The 23,508-nt window shown below is 34.2% G+C and overlaps 1 protein-coding gene across 2 annotated transcripts; it reads left to right on the top strand.

The window, feature by feature from the left end:
* Window positions 1–250: 250 nt before the first annotated feature.
* On the top strand, window positions 251–22,895 carry LOC112054688 (DNA ligase 1). Of its 2 annotated transcripts, XM_024094551.2 has the most exons (13): window positions 251–382; window positions 3,781–3,982; window positions 15,767–16,422; window positions 16,505–16,670; window positions 17,454–17,664; window positions 18,077–18,344; window positions 18,430–18,533; window positions 18,739–19,051; window positions 19,212–19,409; window positions 19,703–19,813; window positions 20,151–20,302; window positions 20,574–20,781; window positions 21,585–22,895. In XM_024094551.2, the coding sequence occupies exons 2-13, from the start codon at window positions 3,790–3,792 to the stop codon at window positions 21,780–21,782; spliced, it is 2,778 nt and encodes a 925-aa protein (XP_023950319.2). In that variant the 5' UTR covers window positions 251–382; window positions 3,781–3,789; the 3' UTR covers window positions 21,783–22,895. The 2 variants fall into 2 exon arrangements, with proteins under 2 accessions (XP_023950319.2, XP_023950320.2); XM_024094552.2 differs by lacking the exon at window positions 19,212–19,409.
* The last annotated feature ends 613 nt before the right edge of the window (window positions 22,896–23,508 follow it).

The raw sequence follows: 23,508 nt of genomic DNA, 5'->3' as shown, positions 1-23,508 counted from the left end.
TGGCCTGATACTTCTCATTCTGAGAGGAGACTCGGGCTCGAGAACCGAATATGGGTTGAGAATGATAGAAGATAAATGTACTTCAAAAAATTCGTAACATACGACGTCGCAGACAGTCGCTGGTCCGAGATATATATATTATTATGTTAATAGAGCTTACACTCCCGAATTATACGTTCTACATGCCATCTTGCCGCACCTATTTATAAATTCCAGCGTGTTCGAAGCTGAAATTCCGCGGCTAGTCTGTATCCACGCGCGCTTGACGCAGCGTCCTGAATATTTTTTATCTATTTACACATTTCAACAATATTATTAATTTTTTTTAGTTCAAATAATGATCAGTTGAAACTTTAGTGTTGTGTCTAGTGTTTTCTGTCAAGTGCGTATCACATTTGTGCTTTACACACATTCACGCAAAACACATTAGCGTAAGATAACATGAGTTTTTAACACATTGAACCAGATGCATTTTAACAATATAATACACAGTAATCTATAACTATTATGTTATTATTTAGGTACTCTTTATTATATTGTAAACCTTGAATTTATTTTAATAAACAGGCTAACAACATTTATGCTCACAATATAATTTATTTTATTTTAAGACAGATATACTGGAAATACATGTTTAAAACATTAATTATTATCGGTAACGAGCTTGTACAATAGACAAAAAAACATTAGGAAATAAACAGAACAAAACATACTATAAAACAATATACCTAAACTACGAATACAAAATAAATAAAGAAAGAAAAAACAAAACAAAATGAACTAGGAGCAAATTATAAGGAATTAAGATAAATGGAAAAAAAAACTTAAATAAATTTAATAAGCATACGTAGGTACATTAATGATATTACACCTTAGGTATACGTATCTAAATAAATAATGCAAAATACTGCAAATAATAATTTGATTATAAGTAATATTTGCGATACATCCCTGTATTTGGGTCACACCGATTGATATGTGCACCAAATTTCAACTGGATTGGTTTGTTATATTCGGAGAAAACGGACAGACATTAAAATGTGCGCGAGTGAGATTAAAAGGGTTCCGTTTTTGTACTACGTACATTCGGAAACCTAAAAACTGATACAATGCAATAATTCTTTGTTGTTAAATTGAAAATATCGGTGTTAGAGTCAGAATTACACAGTTTTGCTTGTAAATTAGTAATTATTACAACATCATCGCTAAACACAGCAGGAGAATGAAAATTTTAACAGCCGGCAGATCTCATGGAACATCGTAAACTTCGAGCGAATAACTTGGCAAATAGAATAGCTGCAGACTAACACAAATCACATCTGGTTAGAGGATTTTGCAATGTAACCCTTATTGAAAGGTACATTAAGATCAAATTAGATATCAACAAAGGTATTTACATAAATATAATATGATTGGTTTACATATGCATACGTATCATTGTTTCTTTTGTTTTAATAATATTTTAGAAAATTAACAAAAAATAGAATAAAATTGGAATTGGAAATTGGAAAGTGCAAAACTATAGCTAATGATTTTAACTTCCTGCTGGTTACTTAGAACTAAGCAGGAAAAATATTGACAAATAAAGCACATATACCTAACAGTAGGCACATTCGACATTAGTACAGTAGTTTGTGTGTGTGTGTAAGTGTTTATGTTAGTTACTCCTTCACCTTGCAACTACTAGACTGATTTGGCTTTGGATTTTGGAATTTAGATAGATCATACCTTGGATTAACACAATTTAATCGTCCGTTAGTAAGTATTAAAGATGCTCAAGCATCTGCTTTAAACTCTGTTTAACCAAATTATCCAAAATTTTAGATCTGATCTCCAAGTATGTAGACAAAATTCTATAAAATCTCAACTTACAATCTTTAAAAAAAGAAATAACTATGTTTTAAATTGTAGTTTGTATTATTAAAAAGTAATACATAAAATTGGAAATGGAAAATCAAGTATTTACCTAATTGAAGGTTTGCTGAACCTCGAAAATATCAAGTAAAATAAAAGCTCGCAAAAAATATTCATAACTCAAATTCTTCAACCTACACAATCAAGCAAAAATAGTGTGAAGGGAAGAATGCTTTGAGATTAGAGGGCTATTTATATTTATTAACTGCGAAGAGTGAATATTTCGTCTAATGTATCTGTGGGCGATTGTTCAATGAAACAAAGAAAGAAAACATCTTTAAAGTGCGATATAAAAGAGTAGAAATTAATAAAAATGTAAATAAAATATTCGCTGTGTGGCAACACAACATTTACTGTCATTATCAGAAAGATCTGTTATTATAGAGCAACCAATCATTATTGATAGTTTTATCAGATTATTAAATCACAGTGGAAATTTGGATAATTACCATACGAATTACTTTAAATATAATTTATTTAGATGAGATTCATTTTAATTTATTGAAATTTAATAATTGTATTAATTTAAATGTAAACATTAAATCACCCTTAACACATGATGCTTACTTCTGGGCTAGATAGTTAGTATTTTTCAAATATATTTATTAATTTATTTATATTAGATAATAATATTATTTTCAACCGATCATCTTATTTAATATAAAATAAATAAGAACATAATGTTACCTACGTATAGAACAAAATATCAATTAATGTCAAGTATCACGGTAATTGCAATACCAAGTGGGTAACAGTACACAGGGTTACCATATGAACGACAGCGCCCTCATTTATTTTCTACTATTTTGTGTGCACTATACTTAATCAGTGGCGTAGCTAGGTAAGGTAACCAAGAGCCCTGATGCTAATAAAAAATAGGGCCCCATTACTATCTCAGCTACGTATAACTTTCGAATTTCTTTAACTCAGACCTCATAGCATGACCCAGGTTCCGAACCCAGGACCTCGTGGTCCGAACTCACAAAGGCTAACCAAACCACTCACTAACACTTATGCCTAGTTCGGACTACTTTAGTATTTTAGTCGAGTACGAACAATTATTGGATTTTCCGCCCAAAAATTACACTCAGGTAATATGAATTGGGTACAATCTGATATTCAGTCACAGGAAACAGAAATCTACTGTTCTATTTTTTAATAGGCTCGTAAAATTTACAGGGTCACAAAAAAAAAGAGAAATAACTTACATTGAAGGTCAGGGTCAACGCTCTTGAATTATTTCCAAAAAAATATTCTATAAATATTAATAAAACATTTTTATAGCTAGATTAACTTTAGAACATTTAATAAAAAATGGACTTTGATACTATATTCAATCTATTTATTTTTCTAAATATTTCCTGGAGTTAATTAGAATCATCATCAACATCACACTTGTCGAAGCAGATGATGGGTGCATCGTCGTTTTCTTTGTACTAACACGCGTTTTGCGTCTGTATTATGTGTTTGTAACTCAACAGTTTAAGCTTCGAATTGTTTAACATCTCTCTATCTTTAGTATCGTGTTAGACATAATTATATAGAGACCAATATGACACCCAAATTGTCGAGTTTCAAAAACATCCTATCAAACCTGCACGTGGACCTTTTGTATACGAGTAGATGCTTCCAAATACTGCACTCCTGCGTCACCTGCCACCTTTGTTTATTGATTGGTTGACTTACATAGTACACACTTGCTATCTATTAATATACTAACATACATAGAGTTATTAAATTACAACACAAAAATCACATGAATTCTCTACAGCGACGCCTGTTACCATTGCTTAATAGTATACTTACACATTTATTCCGATAGGACTTTTTAAATTCCAAGACACAAATCACACGAATTCTCCACAGAACACCAGAATGCCAATCGGCAACGTGAATAGAGGCGCGCCTCCGAAAAGAGAAACCTTCCGACCTCCTTGGGTCAAAGAGAAGGACGTAGAGACTCCTCCGCCATGGACGGTGAGGAAACTGAAACCCGTGGAACCAAAGAGCACCGAAAAACCAGAAACAGCAGAACCTGCGCCACAACCAGCTCCTGCGCCCTTAAAACGTAAGTTTCCTTTAAACTCAGTAATGTTTAATTTTATATTTTTATATTCAATTTGAAATGAAGATAGTAAGCCTCATTTACCTGTGATTTTATAAATCGATTAGCGGAGACTTGCGATTTCATCCACGTGAAATTATGTTTTTAACAAATCCCGCCAGGACCATGGATTGTCGTGATAAAAAGTAGCCTCTAAAGTATATAGTTGATCCATTACCTTCTCTATCTTCCAGTAAATGTTCTATTAAAATCGGTTCAGCTGTTCCAAAGATTAACCCGGACAAACAAAAAAAACAGACAAATAAAAATGTTAATAAAGCTTGTTTGTGACTTGGTATCATGTAAATAACACTATTATGTGCTTATGAAAACACAGTTTCGTGACAGACACTTTATGTGCTTATCAAAACACAGTTTCATGACAGACACTTCTATTTTATTTATATGTAGGTTTTTATATTTACCATCACCATTTATATGTGGTGATGATGATGAAATACGTCAATGCTGACGTAGTGTTTGACGTTAAAATAAGTAAGTAGCTATGAGTACGACGGTAGATATAGATTCTACGGACAAATTATGTTTTTCCCCTTTCGGTTTCTACACGACATCGTACCGGAACGCTAAATCACTTGGCGGTACTTCTTCGCCGGTAGGGTGATAACTAGCCACGGTCGAAACCTCCCACCAGCCAGACCTGGACCCAGGACCTCCATCTTGTAAAAATCTACCGCGCATACCACTGCGCCACTGAGCTCGTCAAAACCTTGGTGATGTCGCAGTTATGAGACAACTTTTCATTAAATAAAATGATTAGTAGTGTTAAGGCAAGGCGGGCCTTATCAAACTTACGTAAGATTTTGGCATTCTTCACATCTAAATCTAGATCCGCTTTGTATTCTCCAGTTTATATTTACCTACTACTTTTCAAGTCTACAACTACATTGTACCTTGACAATGGAACAAGAAAAACATCAATTTATCAGCGTGTCTACTCCGCCTGTCTTGCTGTGGAGTACATTCTCAATCATTAACTAATTACTTGGCATCGAACATACGTGAGCGTAGTGACAAAATGGCTTGTGCTAATTCCTCTAATAGGTTATACTTATACATCGTGACTAACACTGGCTTTCGCACGCTTTCTTATGACGCGCACCGCCAAAACGTTGCCATAAATTTTATAGAGAAAAACGAGATATTTATGCATTGGTCTTTGGTTACCCATAAGTGAAAAAACACGGACCTTACACGGTTGTGTATTATATTGTAATGGCATAAATATTTACAATACTTAAGATCTTATATACTACTTTTTTTTTGTCTTGCGTCACATTTTGATTTGCTTCACATTGGAATGTTGTTACAAATACGGACGTGCAATCTTCTAGGACATGTAACGCGGAACATATAATGATATATAAACACTTGTTCTATACATGTAATATCACCTCGGTTTAGTTATGATTTATATTTATTATTTACACCTTATGTTTCTATGGACTGTGGCCACATCTCGCATATGTCCGTACTGAACAATAAGACATCTATAAATATCTGTAACTGTTACGTTCAGTAATCATTACTTGCTTCCCTGATCACTATTGATGGAGACGATGAAATGATCACTATTAACAATAATTGCTAACGCTTTTTTGGCAGGCGTTATTGCATAATTTATCTATAGCTATTTGAATAGCAGTCAAACTCAAAATTAAACTTGCAGTGATATGGAACTTTTTATAGTTTTTCCAACGGTAACTTAGGTGATGTTTGTCCGTCAAACACAGGGGCGTAGCTACCGCCGTATTAGCCGTATACCAGACTACAGGGCACCCTTACGTATGAAAACAAAAATTGGTAAAATGTAGACAATGTCACTTAATCTGGTACTATCTGCAAAAAAAAACTTAAAAGCAATATTTACCGGCAAAGACGTACCGCCAAGCGATTTAGCGTTCCGGTACGATGCCGTATAGAAACCGAAAGGGGTGGGGATTTTCATCCTCCTTCTAACAAGTTAGCCCGCTTTCATCTTAGACTGCATTATCACTTACCATCAGGTGAGATCGTAGTCAAGGGCTTACTTGTAAAGAATAAAAATAAAAAAAAACCCGGGTTAAGCGTGAAGCCAAAAAAATTAAACATCCTACATAGGTTAAGTCACTGTCATATTAAAAGCAATTTATAAGAATTCTTTTGTGAAAATTCCTTACCCTGCGTACCACCAACTAATTTTGAAACAGGGCCCATCCAAGACACGCTACGCCACTGGTCAAACCAGTTCAATTATTTATTAGGGAAATATTCAGTGCTTTTATATCTATGTAAACTTTGCATTATTAAAGCAAACACAACTTAAAAAAGATATACCTACCTACTAAACTAAATGGAAATCTCAAAGCAAGCAGTTTCCCCACCACTGCGCTTGACTGAGACTCCGCGCCACGAAAGAAGTCCCGTGGCTGAAACCTGAACTAAAATTGACAGCGCCTTACACAAATGACAGTAAGACCGCCATTACCAAAATGACAATGAGCAACATTATGACATAAGCGCCGCGTTTACGGGACTTGTTTTGTGGCATGGAGTATATCAACAAACTTTCATAAGGATATATTTGAACCTTCAGCTTTTCAATGTTGTAATGTTGTAATTAAATTAATTTTGGATAAAGATTATAATTATTTAGTTGCTAAATCAAACTGTTTTACAAAAATCTTAATATTAAATTACCACCTAATAAGTAAGCCATTTTAAAGACGTACATTAAAAAAATTGTAAATTGAAATATGCTAATGAACAGCAATTTAATTATATATTATCAATGGTCATAAACATCGCAAATTATAGTAAGAAACGGATGAATTTATTACTTTTTTTTTATTTATCACGTGAACAGTAGGAATATGTATAGAAATAATGTCCAGCGTAGCGTACTAAATTAATAAGTGACGATAATATGCGCCCACGCATACAACGACGCTTGTGGTTGTGTGTCCACTGTCTATGTGTGTTTACGGTGCAATGTTCGCGTTGAAATACTGTCCCATTGCGAAATGTATCAGGGATAGCGCTATATTATGACAATATTTTGTCTGTACACAACTTTTTTTTATTGAGAAAGAATACAATAAGGAACTCAAGCTAACTTATCTTAATAACTATACAAATCATGCCTACGTGCATTTCCGCGCAGGACAGCCAGGCTGATCCTTTGCGCTAAAAATGAGCCAGCCTTTCTGTCACCAGTCGAGGCAACTAATAATAATTAAATTTAAATGAATTAAAACTAAGAATTAACAGTAGATCAATTATCTGTAGGTACTAATATGATAAACAGCTGTTAAGCTTTGTAAGTTTGGGGTAATATCTGGATTTTTTTTTATTCTTTACAAGTTAGCCCTTGACTACAATCTCACCTGATGATGCAGTCTAAGATGGAAGCGGGCTAACTTGTTAGGAGGAGGACGAAAATCCACACCCCTTTCGGTTTCTACACGGCACTGTACCGGAACGCTAAATCGCTTGGCGGTACGTCTTTGCCGGTAGGGTGGTAACTAGCCACGACCGAAGCCTCCCACCAGCCAGACCTGGACAAATTAAGAAAATCTCAATCTGCCCAGCCGGCGATCGAACCCAGGACCTCCGTCTTGTAAATCCACCGCGCATACCACTGCGCCCCGGAGGCCGTGGATCTACTAATAAACGGATTTTGAAATTGTTGTACTAAATTGATAGCCACGTTATTTATTACAACTACCGTTAACCACTCACAAACTTTCAGCGAACTGTAAACTAGGTAAGCGAATTGGAGAATACCCATGCTCATCACATGAATATTTTTCAGTTGTGGGAATCGAACCCGCGGCTGTGGATGCTAAAGCAGGGTCACTACCCACTGCGCCACGCGGCCTTCAATAATAAATGCACTAATAATAGAAATTGCACATTTCCATGGCCACAAGGTTGTCAACCCTGTGAAAAATATAAAAAAAAAATTCAGCGACTTGTCTTTTCAGACATGGCCGTTTGCGTAAGGGCAATATTTCAAAGTGCACGCTATTAGTTGTATGTATGTCGGTGGATTCGCCTACAAAGTGACGTCAGCACCTTCCCGAAACTTTGGCAGGGTTTCGGGACTCAATATTTGTATCTCCCAAAGCGAACAAGTTTGTTAGTCTGGAGACGAAGACGTAACGCGGAGTGCTCGTTTTTGGTGAGAAAGGAACTTGAAACTAGTGCTTCATGTGATTTTAAGAGTTGCTAATAGATGGTGCATTCGTGCTCTGTGACGTTTGGAAGTTGGAACACAGTTAAATAAAACAGTGGCAGAGTATTTTTAGTTTACGAAGGTCTGTATGAATTGGGTTAGCTGATCTTTCTGTTAACTGTAATAATAATGCGAATACAAACAATTAAACGTCTAAATTGTGTTTATGTATAGCATTACAATACAAGGTAGGTAATTACAGGATTATCTTGTATTTTAATTGAATTTTAAACAAGTAATTTTGGAGTAGTTGTCATATAGACCTGTATAATAATAATAGTAAAGTTTGCAAGCATAGTTAGAGCATGTAGACAATTTGAGTGAATTGTAAGTAATAAAGAGGTACGGGTAAATTAACATATTATCTTCTTGAATTCTTTAGGCTTATATTTTACTAGCAGACGCTCCGCGATTTTACCCGCCTAGCTCCTGTTCTCGTAACAATACGGGGATAAAATATAGCTTATGACACTCACAAAGAGTGTGACATTCTAATGGTAAAAGAATTGTCAAAATCGGCTTAGTAGATCCAGAGATTACCCCCTACAACACCACAAACTTTCTCTTTATAATATTAGTAGTTATAGAGTATAGATTTACAAAATGCCATTTTCCTTACAAATTAAAAATGTATTAAAATAAACAATGTTTTATAATATTATTATCTAGACACATAAATGAGAATGATCAAATAGATACTATTAGTAAATCATCATTACAATAAAATACATAAAAGTTAATGGCTTTAGCGGTTTATTAATCGTAAATACGTACGTACAGTCCGTAGCATTATTAAAAAATATTTTAATAATGCTACGGACTGTAGCATATACAGCAGAATAGTAATAAAAGTAAGAGTAGTAGAATAAATGATTAAAATAAAATTATTTATACTTAAAATAAATCTGTAGAGAGGTCAATTCTGTACATGAAATATATTTCCAAAAAACTATCAGGGGGTGATTAGTGATGGATACTGATACCAAAAATGCAATCAGTAAAATTTTCGTCTCTCGGTCTGTATGTTCATTATAGAAACAAAAACCACTCGATGAATTTAAACAAAACTTGGTACAATTATCTTCATACTCCTGGACAGGTTATAGTATACTTTTCATCACGCTAAGATCAATAGGAGCAGATCAGTGAAGGGAAATGTTGGGAAAACGGGAGAAGTTACTCCATTTTTACAGCGATAATAATGTAAGGGCAGGATTAAAGAGGTCTAAGGGCGGACAAAGTCACGGGCGTCCGCTGGTTTTTAATAAAATGGAAAAAAAATCAAATAACCCTTTAAGATGGAAAATTTAAAATTGCCAAATCATCTCGCATGCGTAAGTCTCCGTCCCACGTGCAAAAAGCTGTAATGGGCTAAAGACCCCTCTACACTTGCGTAGAGGTACCTACGATTGATATAATAATATGCACAACGCAGTTGCGACGGATATTTTGAATATAATATTATAGTCTCAGGGGTAACTATTTGTATCAACTATGTTTTCTGAAGCGTAATTTAAGCAAGGCAAATAATTAAAAAAAAAGCTATAAATAGTAATTAATGCCTTTGCAAATTATTTTTAATAACTAAGTCCGAACTAGGCATAAGGCCTAGTTCAAAATATTAAAGTAGTCCGAACTAGGCATAAGGCCTAGTTCAAAATATTAAAGTAGTCCGAACTAGGCATAAGGCCTAGTTCAAAATATTAAAGTAGTCCGAACAAGGCATAAGGCCTAGTTCAAAATATTAAAGTAGTCTGAACTAGGCATAAGGCCTAGTTCAAAATATTAAAGTATTCCGAACTAATTTATAAATAAAAAAAATTTTGGATATACCGCCCAAACGAACAAGGCCTTAAGATGCGCTTTTTATGTCCGTGGTTGTAACTGTGTTATGTCTTGTATATATATTTTCTGTGGCTATGCGTTATTGTTAGGTATACCTACTTGCATTCTTGAATCATGCAGCAAAATGCTGAGCTGGTACCTTTTTCAAGGTTGTGCCAAACATGACGGTGTGGTGATTCTTCTGCTACTTGAGTTTTGGTCTTGCCTTGCTCGGGCGGTTGAAGCATCGAACGTTGCATCGGTGCTTCGGCATTGTGGTGTGTGGCACAATTTTAAAATAAACATTTTTTCTTTCTTTCTTTTTTACCTACAATAGATGTTGGCATGAAATATAAATGACCACCGCCCGTCATAGACTAATGATTTAACAATTTTGTAATGCCAGTTCTTTCAATATTAATGGATTTAGAGATCTATTACCCTCAGATTAAATTTAATAAGCAACTAGCAGATCTATAGACTACTGAAATCATTCATTTCATCGTAATAATGTTTGAGATACAAGTAGGTACCTTTGAATTCAACTTAAGCGATTACCTACCATCTTCAATTACATAAATAATTAAGGATAGAAATAGTGCAAGGTACAGATAGATAGATTGATCGATCGATGATCGATAAATCATCGAGGCTGTGGGGATCCTTAACATTAAGATATCCACAATCGAACGTTTTTAACATAGATTGTCTGTATAGATCTGTCTGTATGTCCGGGCTTATCTTTGAAACGGCTGGACTTATTTAAATGGGACTTTCACTGGAAAATAAAGGTGCAAGGTACAGATAGAAAGATGGATCGATCGATCGATGATCGATAGATCGTCGTGGCCGTGGAGATCCTTAACATTTAAATATTGTACCATCACCACAATCGAACTTTTTTAACATAGATTGTCTGCATAGATCTGTCTGCATGTCTGTATGTCCGGGCTTATCTTTGAAACGGCTGGACTTATTTAAATGGGACTTTCACTGGAAAATAAAGGTGCAAGGTACAGATAGAAAGATGGATCGATCGATCGATGATCGATAGATCATCGTGGCCGTGGAGATCCTTAACATTTAAATATTGTACCACCACCACAATCGAACTTTTTTAACATAGATTGTCTGCATAGATCTGTCTGCATGTCTGTATGTCCGGGCTTATCTTTGAAACGGCTGGACTTATTTAAATGGGACTTTCACTGGAAAATAAAATAGGTTATTGAGCAACAACACGTAGGCTACCTTTTTTCCCAAAAAATCCAAGGTTTCCCGGAGATTTCCGAAAAATTAATGACGAAGTCGCGGGCGTTATACATATATAAAGCGATCTAGTTTTAATATTCATTAACGTATTAATAAAAAACCGAGGTCATCCAAGTAATATTTAACAAATAGCCACGGGGTTTCTGGTTAGTTAGCATCCTCTTGGCAATCAAAAGATTTTTAACATTTAGGACTAACGCAAAAATTTCTCAAGCTTGCTAATTTACTTACCATGGCTCTGATAGTACCCAGAAAAGTAACCAGCCAGCAATAAGACTCCGTGTAGCAGCGTAGCCTTACAACTAACTACAGACTAATTTCTTTGTAGTGCTGCAGGCCAGGCGCGGACAAATAATACTTTCTTACGGGCAAAGAATGAAATACCAATGTTTGACAAACATTGGTATTTCATTCTTTGCCGCATGCGGCAACATAAAGAAATTAGTCAGAACTTTATATAGATATTGTGATACTTGTTTTTCTTTTTTCAGTTCATTATGCTTTTCGTAAAAAACGTCGGGTTTTTTGTTCTTTTAATAATATTTTTTTAATGTTTTTTTTGGAAAGCACCACCGCAGATTCAGTAATATTGTAGATTTATTGTAGACGTTTTACTTATTTTTCCTTTCACACGTAAGGGGCCCTTGTAGTCCAGGGGCCTCGTATCATTGATACGGCTGATGCAGTAGCTACTCCCCTGACTCCGTGTACAGTGACCGTGCTGAATTACTTCGCATTTTCAACCGACGAAATATTTTCTCGTACTGCACTTAAACTGAATAACATTATCATTCTATTTTTACTCAGAGAGTCTTTTGTTTTCTTTTCACGCAGTCAACACACTCGACTGTTTTTACGAGATTAATGATCCAGCATGAATCTGGAGAGAAGTTGCGTTTCTTATTTTCTACTATTAATCATCATCATCATCATCATTAACAACTCATATTCAGCTCACTATTGAGCACGAGTCTTATCTCAGAGTGAGAGGGGTTAGGTTAATAGTCCTCAACACATAGAATGCGGATTGGCAGAATTACCTATGCAGGTTTCTTCACGATGTTTGTCCATCGCCGTTTGAAATTATTTGTAGAAAAATAATTATTGCACTCAAAGCTTCTTTTACAAAACAAATAAAACATTATTTATAAAACAATATTGCACTGCACAATATCATAAGATCTTCATGAGACTATAATTGCAAGGCAAAGAGCCTACAGATCTATTGCCGCTTGTTTGTTGAAATGTAGGATCTGAAACTATGGCTTTAACATATTCAAATCAAGTTCTGAAACTACATGGCTTCAACAAAAATCCGCCTTTCATTTATTGGCAATTTCTTCAATCTGCTATGATACGAGTATGTATGAGTGGGCAGGGGCGTAGCTATCAGCCGTATCAATGATACGGGGCTCCCGGACTATAGAGACTAAGGACGATGGGCAGACTTGTCATTGTTAATTAAATAGATATAGAGGCAGAGATTAAAAAAACGAAATAATCTTTAGGTATACATGATTTAATAAATCAATTTGAGGGCAAGGAAAGTGTATATTTAATTTGAATTGTTTTGCTAGCTCAATTTCTAGGAGGAAGATTGGAAGTAACTTAAAATCAATAAATATTGGATAGAAGCAGGCGTTACTTTGCGGAAGTTCATCATAATCATAAATATGTAATAATTTATTTTTTTGCTATTATCCGCGAAAAGCCGACGAACCCATGCGACAACGTCACCCAGGTCCGACAAAATACTCTCTACGTACCTACCTACGTTTCACTCCGAAACCGATAAAACTATAAATTATTATAATTGTATTTATAATCAATAAATATTTGTTTTCATTTAATGTTTCTGTATTTGTTACTTTTGTGGGAAATCTTAATTTGGGGCCCTAACTAGTTATGATACAGGGCCCCTCTAAGGCACGCTATGCCACTGATGTTAGGTTTTAAGGTTCCTCGTAAAGAGTTTCTGCTTGTATGTCGTCTCGTTGATAGCGTTTAGGTAAAATCTTATCGTGATATGTAATCGGCCTTCGAGTCTGAGATATTCCGAGGCAGTCGACGCCAACGAATCGCGGTATTTTTAGAGAGGACGGACATTTTACAAAATAAACGAAGATGTTGGGGATACGCGGTATGATTTATAAGAAGACACTGTTAAGCGTCGCTATTTTGTGGTTTATGTACTCTTTTGATGGCACATTAGTAGATACTACGAGGAGATATACAGTTTGTCTTGGATATTTCAATATTATTCAATAGGTAGGTACATATTAATATAATTGAAGTGTCCGTCTATGATTTCCAAATTACTGTTTTCTCAATTGCTTAAACTTAGTTATTTACACGTAGAATACAAACAAGATACTTTTAAAATTTTAGTTCTGTTTGTCTTAACTAATCTCTGGAACAGCTGAACTGATTTTGATGGGACTTCAGGAGAAGATAGAGAAGAGGATTGAGAAATAATAAAGACTACTTTTTATACTAGAAAAATAAAATACCTTGGATCTCAATCCAGATCTCTCTAGCCACAGGAAATAACGTTTTAGCAATCTGTACAAGTAGCTGTGTGTGCTAGTTGAAAATGTGTGTAGTTTTTTTTTCACAACATGTTTTATTTTCCTGGTTAGGCTATATTATCTACATTATACTCGTAAAACAAACTTATGATGTCCTCGTTAACGTATCTATCAATGGCGACACCTTAATTTTACCATCTAGAATGCACCCGGATGTGACTGGCAAAACCTAACTTAGTTTTAAGAGTCCGGCCCCATAAGTACCCCGCCGCTAACGCCAGCCACTCATGATCAAGTTTATCGTCAAGTCTACATGACGCCTAGTGATGTAGGCTCCAATTGATTGTCTGTTCTGGACTTTTGAAATCTGTCACCTCCAAAAGCCAGCATAATCCCAACTCCATAGTTGCCTACTGCACTTTTATGCTGACAAGCTTTTGGCTTTTACAAAATGTTGAAGACCTGGTCATGACCATAACATAGACTCTTATAGACTCACACTATAATATTTCAGATATATTTTTTTACTACCTAACTAGATACCTAATCCGACAAAAAAACCTCTACGCTGTTTACTCTACAGGCTAAAATTTAGTCGTAGTAGGTTAGAACTCGACTAAATTTTTGGTAAAGACTAAATTTATTCGAGTAGGTTAGTATTCGACAAATTTTTTGGTGTTCAGACACGTTTAGCAGCAAAATTTTACTACTCGACTAAAATGCTAGAGTAGTTCTAACTAAAGCCTAGTTAGAACTACTCTACGATGATGGTCTAGATGATCTAGTTACGATGCGAAGATCTTCACAGATCTGTTATCGCATGGATTCGTTGAATTTCGTGAATAGCAAAATAAATAAATTCACTATCTATAATTAACTTCCAGAAAGTAACACCTGCTTACTAACGCCTATTCAAAACAATGAATAATGACAAAAACGTGAACGGTAAAAAAACAATCTAAAATGTGAACGGTCTCTAAATATTAAACTACTCGTAATCGTCTACGAACTATCGTCGTGTAAAAATATATCTTTTACAAAAAACACATTTCTCTTGTTTAAAATGTTTGACATATTTTTCTGTAACAAAGTAAAAAGATTAGCCGCAAGGGCTCTCAAATGTAATCACGCTAAAATAGCGAAGGTCGGCCGTCGGCCATCTTGGCATCACTCGTGTTTATTTACGTGCGCAAATGTCATCAAATGCATCGAAATGAGGACGGTACACGTGTTCGAATTTTATCACTTTCACTTTTCCTCAAAAACGCCAATTTTAACAACGAAACATTATTTTAACAAACTGCTCAGACACTGGTTTTATAAAAACAGTCAACAAATCTTGAAAAAATATACCTACCATTAAATTTTTTCTCGGGATTAAGTCCAAATTACATTGAAATATATCTTACAATTTAAACTAAGACGATGATGATGACACAGGTCATATTTACCAATATATTTTAAGTTAGTCTCTAACTGTTTTTTTTTTATATTCTTTACAAGTTAGCCCTTGACTACAATCTCACCTTATGGTAAGTAATGATTCAGTCTAAGATGGAAGCGGGCTAACTTGTTAGGAGGAGGGTGAAAATTCACACCCATTTTCGGTTTCTACACGACATCGTACCGGAACGCTAAATCGCTTGACGGTACGTCTTTGCTGGTAGGGTGGTAACTAGCCACGGTCGAAACCTCCCACCAGCCAGACCTGGAACAATTAAGAAAATCTCAATCTTCCCAGCCGGGGATCGAACCCCGGACCTCCGTTTTGTAAATCCACCACGCATACCACTGTGCCACGGAAGCTGCCATAAGCTTAAATTGAAGCGCTGCTGAAGAACGTTTTATTGATTAATGTTAACCAGATATTAATGTTTATTGTTTCAGCGGTTTTAAAAAAGCAGTCTACAATAAGGGAAAAGACTGAAAACGGTGTTTTGGCAGAAGCGGAAGAGAAACTCGTCAAACCTTCAGCTGCTAAACTTGCTGATAAAGCTTCAAAACTAGAGGAGGATAAGCCTAAATTTATCAAACCTACGCTAAAAACAGTTAGTAATAGTAGACCAATTAAGGTCGAAGATAAAAACACTATCGTACCTGAAAAGTCGATACTGAAAAGCGTTCGGACTATTGATGAGAAGCCAAAAGAAAAATCAGTTAGTATTATTGATAAGAGATCTGAGGACAAAAATGATACAATTAAACAAAATAGCACGGTAAATAATAAAACACCAACCAATAAAACTGTGATTAATACCGTTAGCAAGGATACCGACCACAAAGATTCCAAAAAACCTGATAAGGTAGCTACTACTGTGCCTGAGAAAGAGAAACCAAAAGTTGAACCAAAAGTTGAACCTAAGGTTAATCCAAAAGTTGAACCAAAAGTTGAACCTAAGGTTGAACCAAAAGTGGAACCTAAGGTTGAACCAAAAGTTGAACCTAAGGTTGAACCAAAGGTTAAACTAAAGGCTGAAGAAAAGAAAAAAGAAGAAAAAATGGCAACCAAACCACCTACGCCGCTTGAAAAAACTCCTTCTAAGGTAAGCAAATTTACAAAAATATATCGTATTATTAATATCTAAGTATTTAGCAATAAAAACTAATAAAAATGAAATTTTACAGCTCCCTCCGCGTAAACCTTCTTTACAAAAGGCACCTTCAAAGGATGAAGTCATGCAGAAGAAATGGAGAGATCCTCTGCATGAGCGAGTCAAAGAAAATATTGATAAGACTTTAGCCAATGACGTTCCTAAAGGCCATACCCTGACTAAAAATGAAAGTTTAAGGAGTAAGTCGAAATATTTTTTAATCGCACTATTATGTTTTTTGTTTTAACATCGATTTGGCATATATACATGTGGTTCGTAATCCGATTGGCGTACATTTATATCACACACAAAGGAAATGAATTTAACTTTGGCAATCTATCATGCGCACCTCAATGAGATAGCGTTATTTCAGTGCGTACCTATTTTACACATCGTAATGAACATTTCAATAGATACTCTATAGTACCCGATACACTCATAAAAGCCATATTCCTCTTGAGATAATGTCTTCCTTAGGCTCGTTAAAATTGTTTTCCAGTCTATTCCTTTTGATCTCTTGCTAGACAGTTTGTGGTCTAAATCAGGTCCAAAATAGTCTCGGATAGTTCCGCATACAGCCGAGACGCCTATCAGGTGCAAACGCCTACACTCTTGAAGACGGGTATACACGTCTTCGTTTAACGCTCAATTCTAAAAATCTGTGACTCCAAAGAAAACTGATCAGTGAAACAGTGCGCTTAGTTAACAATTCATAGTAGTGTTGAATAAGTTCTATTTTTAAATACACCAGATAATGCAGCTACGAATGTAATGCAGCATTCCATTTAAACAGTGCCGTGATAAAAGCTTTATTATATTATTAAGATTAATTATGGCTGAAGTGAAAATGTATCAAGGTAAAACGCTATAATAAATGTAGTATAATTTGTGAAATGTATGTGTTAAACGTTAAAGTAAATAAAATTCAGTTTATTTATTTAAAACCCGCTTAGTTTAATTTGGAATTGGAAACATTTTTTCAGGCTTATTAAAACCAACACCGCCTCCAATGCCACCGCCACTGCCTCCTAAATTACCCCCTCCACCAGAGTTCAAAAAAGCTCCTGTCGATCCAGCAAAGCTTAAAAAAATTGAATCGCTTCGAAGCAGACCAAGGAAGAGGCCTGACTGGAGTGATATGATGAAGGAGGTTGAAGAAGGAAGAAAGCTTAAGCATGTTGTTTGTAATGACAGGTGAATTTGTGTAACTTTATTTACTTATACATGTTATTTACACAATTAGCTGTGCATACAGTGCAGAGGTACAAGGAAAACTTTTTTATTACTAATTTTTGCCCAGAAAAAATTCGCAATCAATCGCAGTACATAGTCAATAGTCAATAGTCAGTTTTCATATATTTCAATTAAGTTTAGGCACTTTCTAAACGTCAGTTATTAATATATAAGATAAGGGTGGTAATAATTTGTCGTAAACTTAAAATTAAATTTACAATGCGAATTGCTCCGAGAAGAGACCACAACATCATGATTTTTGGTATCATCAAAAATCAAAGTATTACCTTAAGTATTTGAATGAAAATGCTGAATTAAATTTTATTTGAACATTATCCTAGCGTATCTTAACATAACAATTTAATGATTTCAGGTCAAATCCAATAATAACAAGATCAGTAGTCGTCAAAAATAAGGATCAATTTATATTTGAGTCTGAGAAACCTAACTCCCATAATGAATTGTTGAAAGAAATCAACAAAGGTGTGAAACTAAAGAAAGTTAAAACAAATGACAGAAGTAAACCTCATTTAGAAGGGTTAAGGAAATTCAGAAGACAAATGACTATAGAAGAACAAGTGCAGAAGTCAATGTCGCAAGCAAATCTCGCTGCATCACCATCCGGTGTTTCCATTGCGGAGGTAAATATTTAGTGCATCTGAACATTATGATAGTGTTTTCACAAAGTAAATAATAGCTAACTATTACACTTGTTGATTTTTGTAGGCGCCCGCAGCTGCAGAAGAAGAAGAAATTGACGAAATGGATGACATTGATAAAGTTAGAGATGATCTTCAGTCTACTAAGCAGTTATTAGCTATGGAACTTAGGTACATCTCGTTTTTATACTGTTAGGTGAATTCATATTAACTCTTATTCTTTAAAAATAAACGCGTACCCATAATATGACTTTTAAATCTTTAGTGCAGTCTGCAAGGCGAAAGATATTTTTGTCGATATAGAATAATTCTCGATGTTGTTCTTCCATGTTGTTTATGTAATTTATTAATACTATTGTTTTTATTGAAATTACAGAAACAGGGAGGCCCAAGAGAGAGAAAATAAGCGGCTTTTGACAAGAATACAAAATTTAGAGGCCGAGGTAGCAAGAGAGCGTGCTATTATCAAGCAAGAACAGCAGAAAACAGTCATATCCGTAACAGATGCCTATGATGAAAGACTAGTAACCAACCTAAAAATAGAAGTTGAAAAGGCAAAAGAAACAGCAGACAATTTGGAAAAACAGTATTTGCAAGCTGCAGACGAAAGAGATACTGCCCAGACAGAATTGGAGGAAGTGAAGAGAAAAAATGCAGAATTGGAAAAAAAATTAGAGCAGGCTCTAGCGGTATGTTTATACAGATTTTGCTTACTTAGGCCTAACCTAACTTTTTTCACTAAAGCCTACTTAGTATTATTACAATAATTATGTAAATTTCCTAAATGGATAGAATTTCGCTTGATTACTAATTCACTATTTTAATTATTGCTTTAAATCCAATTTGCAGGGTAATATTGAGGAGCTTCTAAAATCGGAAGAACCTTTATCGTTCTATCAAAAATCTCAACTTGATTTTTTGAAGCAGTGTAGGTTATTAAATATTGATGTTGACTCCGCTGAAGCTGAAAAACTGAAGAATATGTATGCTGACACTAACAACAATAACGCTAATTACGCTTTTACTAACAATAACAAAGATGACGAGGTAAAAAATAACACTGATAATAACTATCGTAATGACGAATAAATAATTAAGTCAAGTGATATTTAATGAAATTTAACAATTTTGAAGGGAAAATAAGTAGCCTCATATAAAAAGATATGACAATAATTATTCTTTTATAGTAAAGAAAAAGTAATAAAGATAATAATTATTATAAATATATATTTTTTTAAGAATTTTCACTTTTTAATAAAGCTTTTTACTTTCATTAACGTAACCACAGACTTTAAAATTGATAAAAATATATATTAACTCCATTTTATGATGTTTTTCAGGGAATTATGCCTACCAACGTCGGTTCAAGACGTGCGAGTCACGCCATCAAGCAACTCTCTGTGACGAAAGATGACAGCTTCGAAGAAGAAGAAGCGTCAGAAGCAGAAGAGGTAAATATTATCAGTGTCAAAAACTTAATTTACATTGGACTAACTGACTTTGTAGTAACCTAAAATTATAAAACCTTAAATTACCCAAAAATTATAGATTTGTATATTGTTATAGATTTGCGATACCCAATTAAGTTGTGTTTTTTCAACTATTGATTTAGCTATTTCCATTTATATTATTTTCTGTTGTAGTAAGTCTAAGTCTGTTAAAAACTCGGATCAGTCAAGTCATTTTTAAAGTTTTAGCTGATGAATCTCACTTTTACTTTATGTTAGAAATTAATTTAGTTTATAAGAAAAATATATATTACTTATTAAATTTTCAATGAAATTTCAGGATGAAAGTGAAGAAAAGAAGCAGAAGCGTATCGAGAAAGAAGTGCGCAACATGAGGAACAAAATTCGTCATTTAAAAGAAAAGCAAGATAACATGAAAAGGGAAAGAATGGCATATAAGATGTCGTTAAAGAATCAGCAAGCGTGCCTCAAGTTAGTATTAAAATAGTATAACTAACGTACCTACTAAAAAAAAAAAAAATTAAACTCTCTCAAAGAAAGAAAACATCTTGAAAATAATATAACAGCCATTATATTCTAGATACTACGTCAGTTCTGTAAAGTATTATTTAAGATTAAGAATCATTTTCAAGCTTTTACAAATTAAAATTCGCTTTATTGATTGCTTTATAACTTATTTCGATCAAAATAATTTATGTAATATTTGCAATGTAACTTATCTATTTATTGTTGCAAATTTCAGAGATGAAAAACGAAAGTATAAGGAGTTAAAACGAGAAGTAGATAAAATGGCAGCAATGATGAAGGAGGTCGGCTCGGACGAAGAAGATGAAGATGAGGACGAGGAATCTGAAGAAGAGGAGAAGAAGAGTGAATCTGAAGAAGAAGAGACCGAAACCGAAACTGAACAAGAAACAGAAAGTGAAACCGAAAGTGAAAGTGAACCAGAAGTAAGATAACTTAAATTTAAGTCTAGCATACTAGTAGTCTCACAGACTACGAGTAATATAAGTATAGTCTATAGTCTCACAGGCTATAGGCTATATTTTATCCCCGTATTCCTACGGGAACCACGCGGGTGAAACCGCGCGGTGTCTACAAGATTTACAATAAATAAAATTACCTTTACCCACGTTTAAAATAAAAAACAAAATTGAAAATTTTGAAAAAGCCTACGACGGTTAAACGTAATTGAATAATGATAAGATAATTCATTTATGGATAGAATAAAAAATTTTTATGTAAATTAAAGCCAATGCGAATGCTTGCACTGTAAAAAAAATTAGATATCAGATCTCGTGGAAAGGCAATTCTATACGAGTCCTAGACCATTAATAAGAATTCTTATTGATGGTCTAAGATACGAGTACAAGCCCTTACACATAACTCTCTAACTCTATCATACGGTGTTACACTTTATGATAGAGTTAGAAAGTGTTTTGTAAAATCTGCGTAAATCCTAGTTTTCAATTATCTACAATTCTACGTTTTAGTCACAGTGTATGGCTTGGCCGTTTCCTTGATTTGCAATAAAGAAATACCAAGGTGCGCCGCGCAATTTCTTAGAAGTAGGCAGCCACAAGGATATTTTAGTTATGCTGATACTGCAGTTTGTTGATACAAAAAGCTAAAATATAGAGCGCGCTGGCCCTGCTTAAAAGAGAACTATGACCTGAAGTGGATGCTGATAAATGATAATGATGATGATACTGTAGTTATTACCTACTGTTTTTTAACTATAACTTTTTTACAGGATGCTCCTCTACCCAATAAGAAAGAAAACTTGTCGAAGCGTCTGAAAAGGCACGAATCAAGGGTGAATGCGTTGAAGAAAGGAAACGCACTGCTAATGGCGAACGTCGACAGACTTAAAGACGATGTTCTTATACAGAAAGAGCAATCAGTGACACTTAAAAAAGAACTAGACTCACTGATCGATGATCTTGAATAAGACATATTAATTAGATTGTAAAGGTATTTGTATTTCATAGGCTGACCAGAAATATTTTGAATTGGGGGCGCCACAGTGACTATTGGAATTCGCTGCCCGGGGCCGATTGAAAAAATCCCGCCCTCTCTATTTTAATAGGGTTTAATATGCATGGTATTTTTTTTACCCAACTGTCAAGACGGGTTATTGTATTTTTAATCGATCTGACATAGCAACTAAATCATTAAACTAAGCAAATAATAAAATATATTCTTGTGAGCATCAAAACATACCAACAAGGAATTCAAAGAAAAACATCTGGCCTTAATTCAAATCCCTTATTTTTCTGGTCAAGCTATAGATATGAGTACTTACATAAATATTTTGCCTGGCTGTATTAAGTTTTTCGGTATATGCCTCAGTTAAGTCTACTTGTAGTCTAATTAGTTATTTATAATAAATTACTCTTAGTTGAATATCTGAGTATATATTATTAGGTATGTTATTACAGAATTAATTATAGAGCTTGGTTTATCAAAGATATTTCTGTATGATAAAATATAATATACGAGTAAGTAATTACTTCAATTAGAGTAATCTCTTAAATAGGCAATTAATGTAATAAAATTGATACCTATCTGCATATTATACTAGAAATATCTACTGTGACTCCGTAACCGTTAACGTGAAATCCCGCAGGAGCTATGATTTTTTTTTGGGGGGCGAAAAGCAGCCTCTATTCTGCTTACTGGTCCCATTTATCAAAGTGCAAAAATTCATATAATATCAGTTCAGCAATTAAGCCGTTAAAAGGTACGGATTATCGGACTTTCACATTCATATAATATTATTTAGTAGATATAAATTAGTCTTTAATGTACGTATTAAACACCATAGTAATTATATGTACCTAACTAGGTATATTCTTAACTGTAATAATATAATAATGGTCAAAATAAATATTACGTTTCTTACAATTCCCAATAATTTACATTATAATAAGAAGGTAGGTACCTGCTTGCCTACTTCATAACTATGTATAACTATGTATTATTTAATAACTAAACTTAAAGCTATTTTGTATAGTTTACTACCTTCTACTTAATCTTTACTTAATTTAATAAAATATTTAACAATCAAGGTATTATTTTATTTTTCTAATATGTACCTACTTGGTTAGTATCTATACCTACATATAAAACAGTAATAGGTCAAATTCTGTACATAATGAAGATATTTTGAAAATTTTGTTGGAGGGCGTTCTACGTTCTCCAACAAAAAATAATCGACACTAAAGCTAAAATATACTGTTTTGTTCTGTCTGTCTGCGCAACACACTGAAACTCTGGAATTATCTAATTTAAATGAAACTTGGCACGATTTGAGACCTTACGTAAAAGGTTACAAGATACTTTAGTTGCGAAAATTTAATTAGGAGGGTGTGAAACAAGGGTTGAAAGTTTGTACGGAAGGTCTATTTCCATAAAATAAAATTAATTTTAGCTACCTTAATAAATATAACAGCGGTTCCTTATTGCTTTATTTCTTTTTTAACCGACTTCAAAAAAAAGGAGGAGGTTTCTCAATTCGACCGTATATATATTTTTTTGTATTCATTTGCTCTTTGTTCAAGGAGTTGTGTTGCTTTGCAGCCCAAGTCTTCCTTTGGTCTTCTTTTCCCATAAAATAATTTACTCTTTGGTCTTTCAACTTCTTTTACATAGTTTCGAGAAGGTTTCGAGCTTAG

The sequence above is a fragment of the Bicyclus anynana genome, chromosome 8 (genome assembly GCF_947172395.1).
Source record: "Bicyclus anynana chromosome 8, ilBicAnyn1.1, whole genome shotgun sequence".
NCBI lineage: Eukaryota > Metazoa > Arthropoda > Insecta > Lepidoptera > Nymphalidae > Bicyclus > Bicyclus anynana.
Note: the sequence above shows the minus strand (reverse complement) of the source record. Positions and strands in the feature narration are given on the sequence as shown.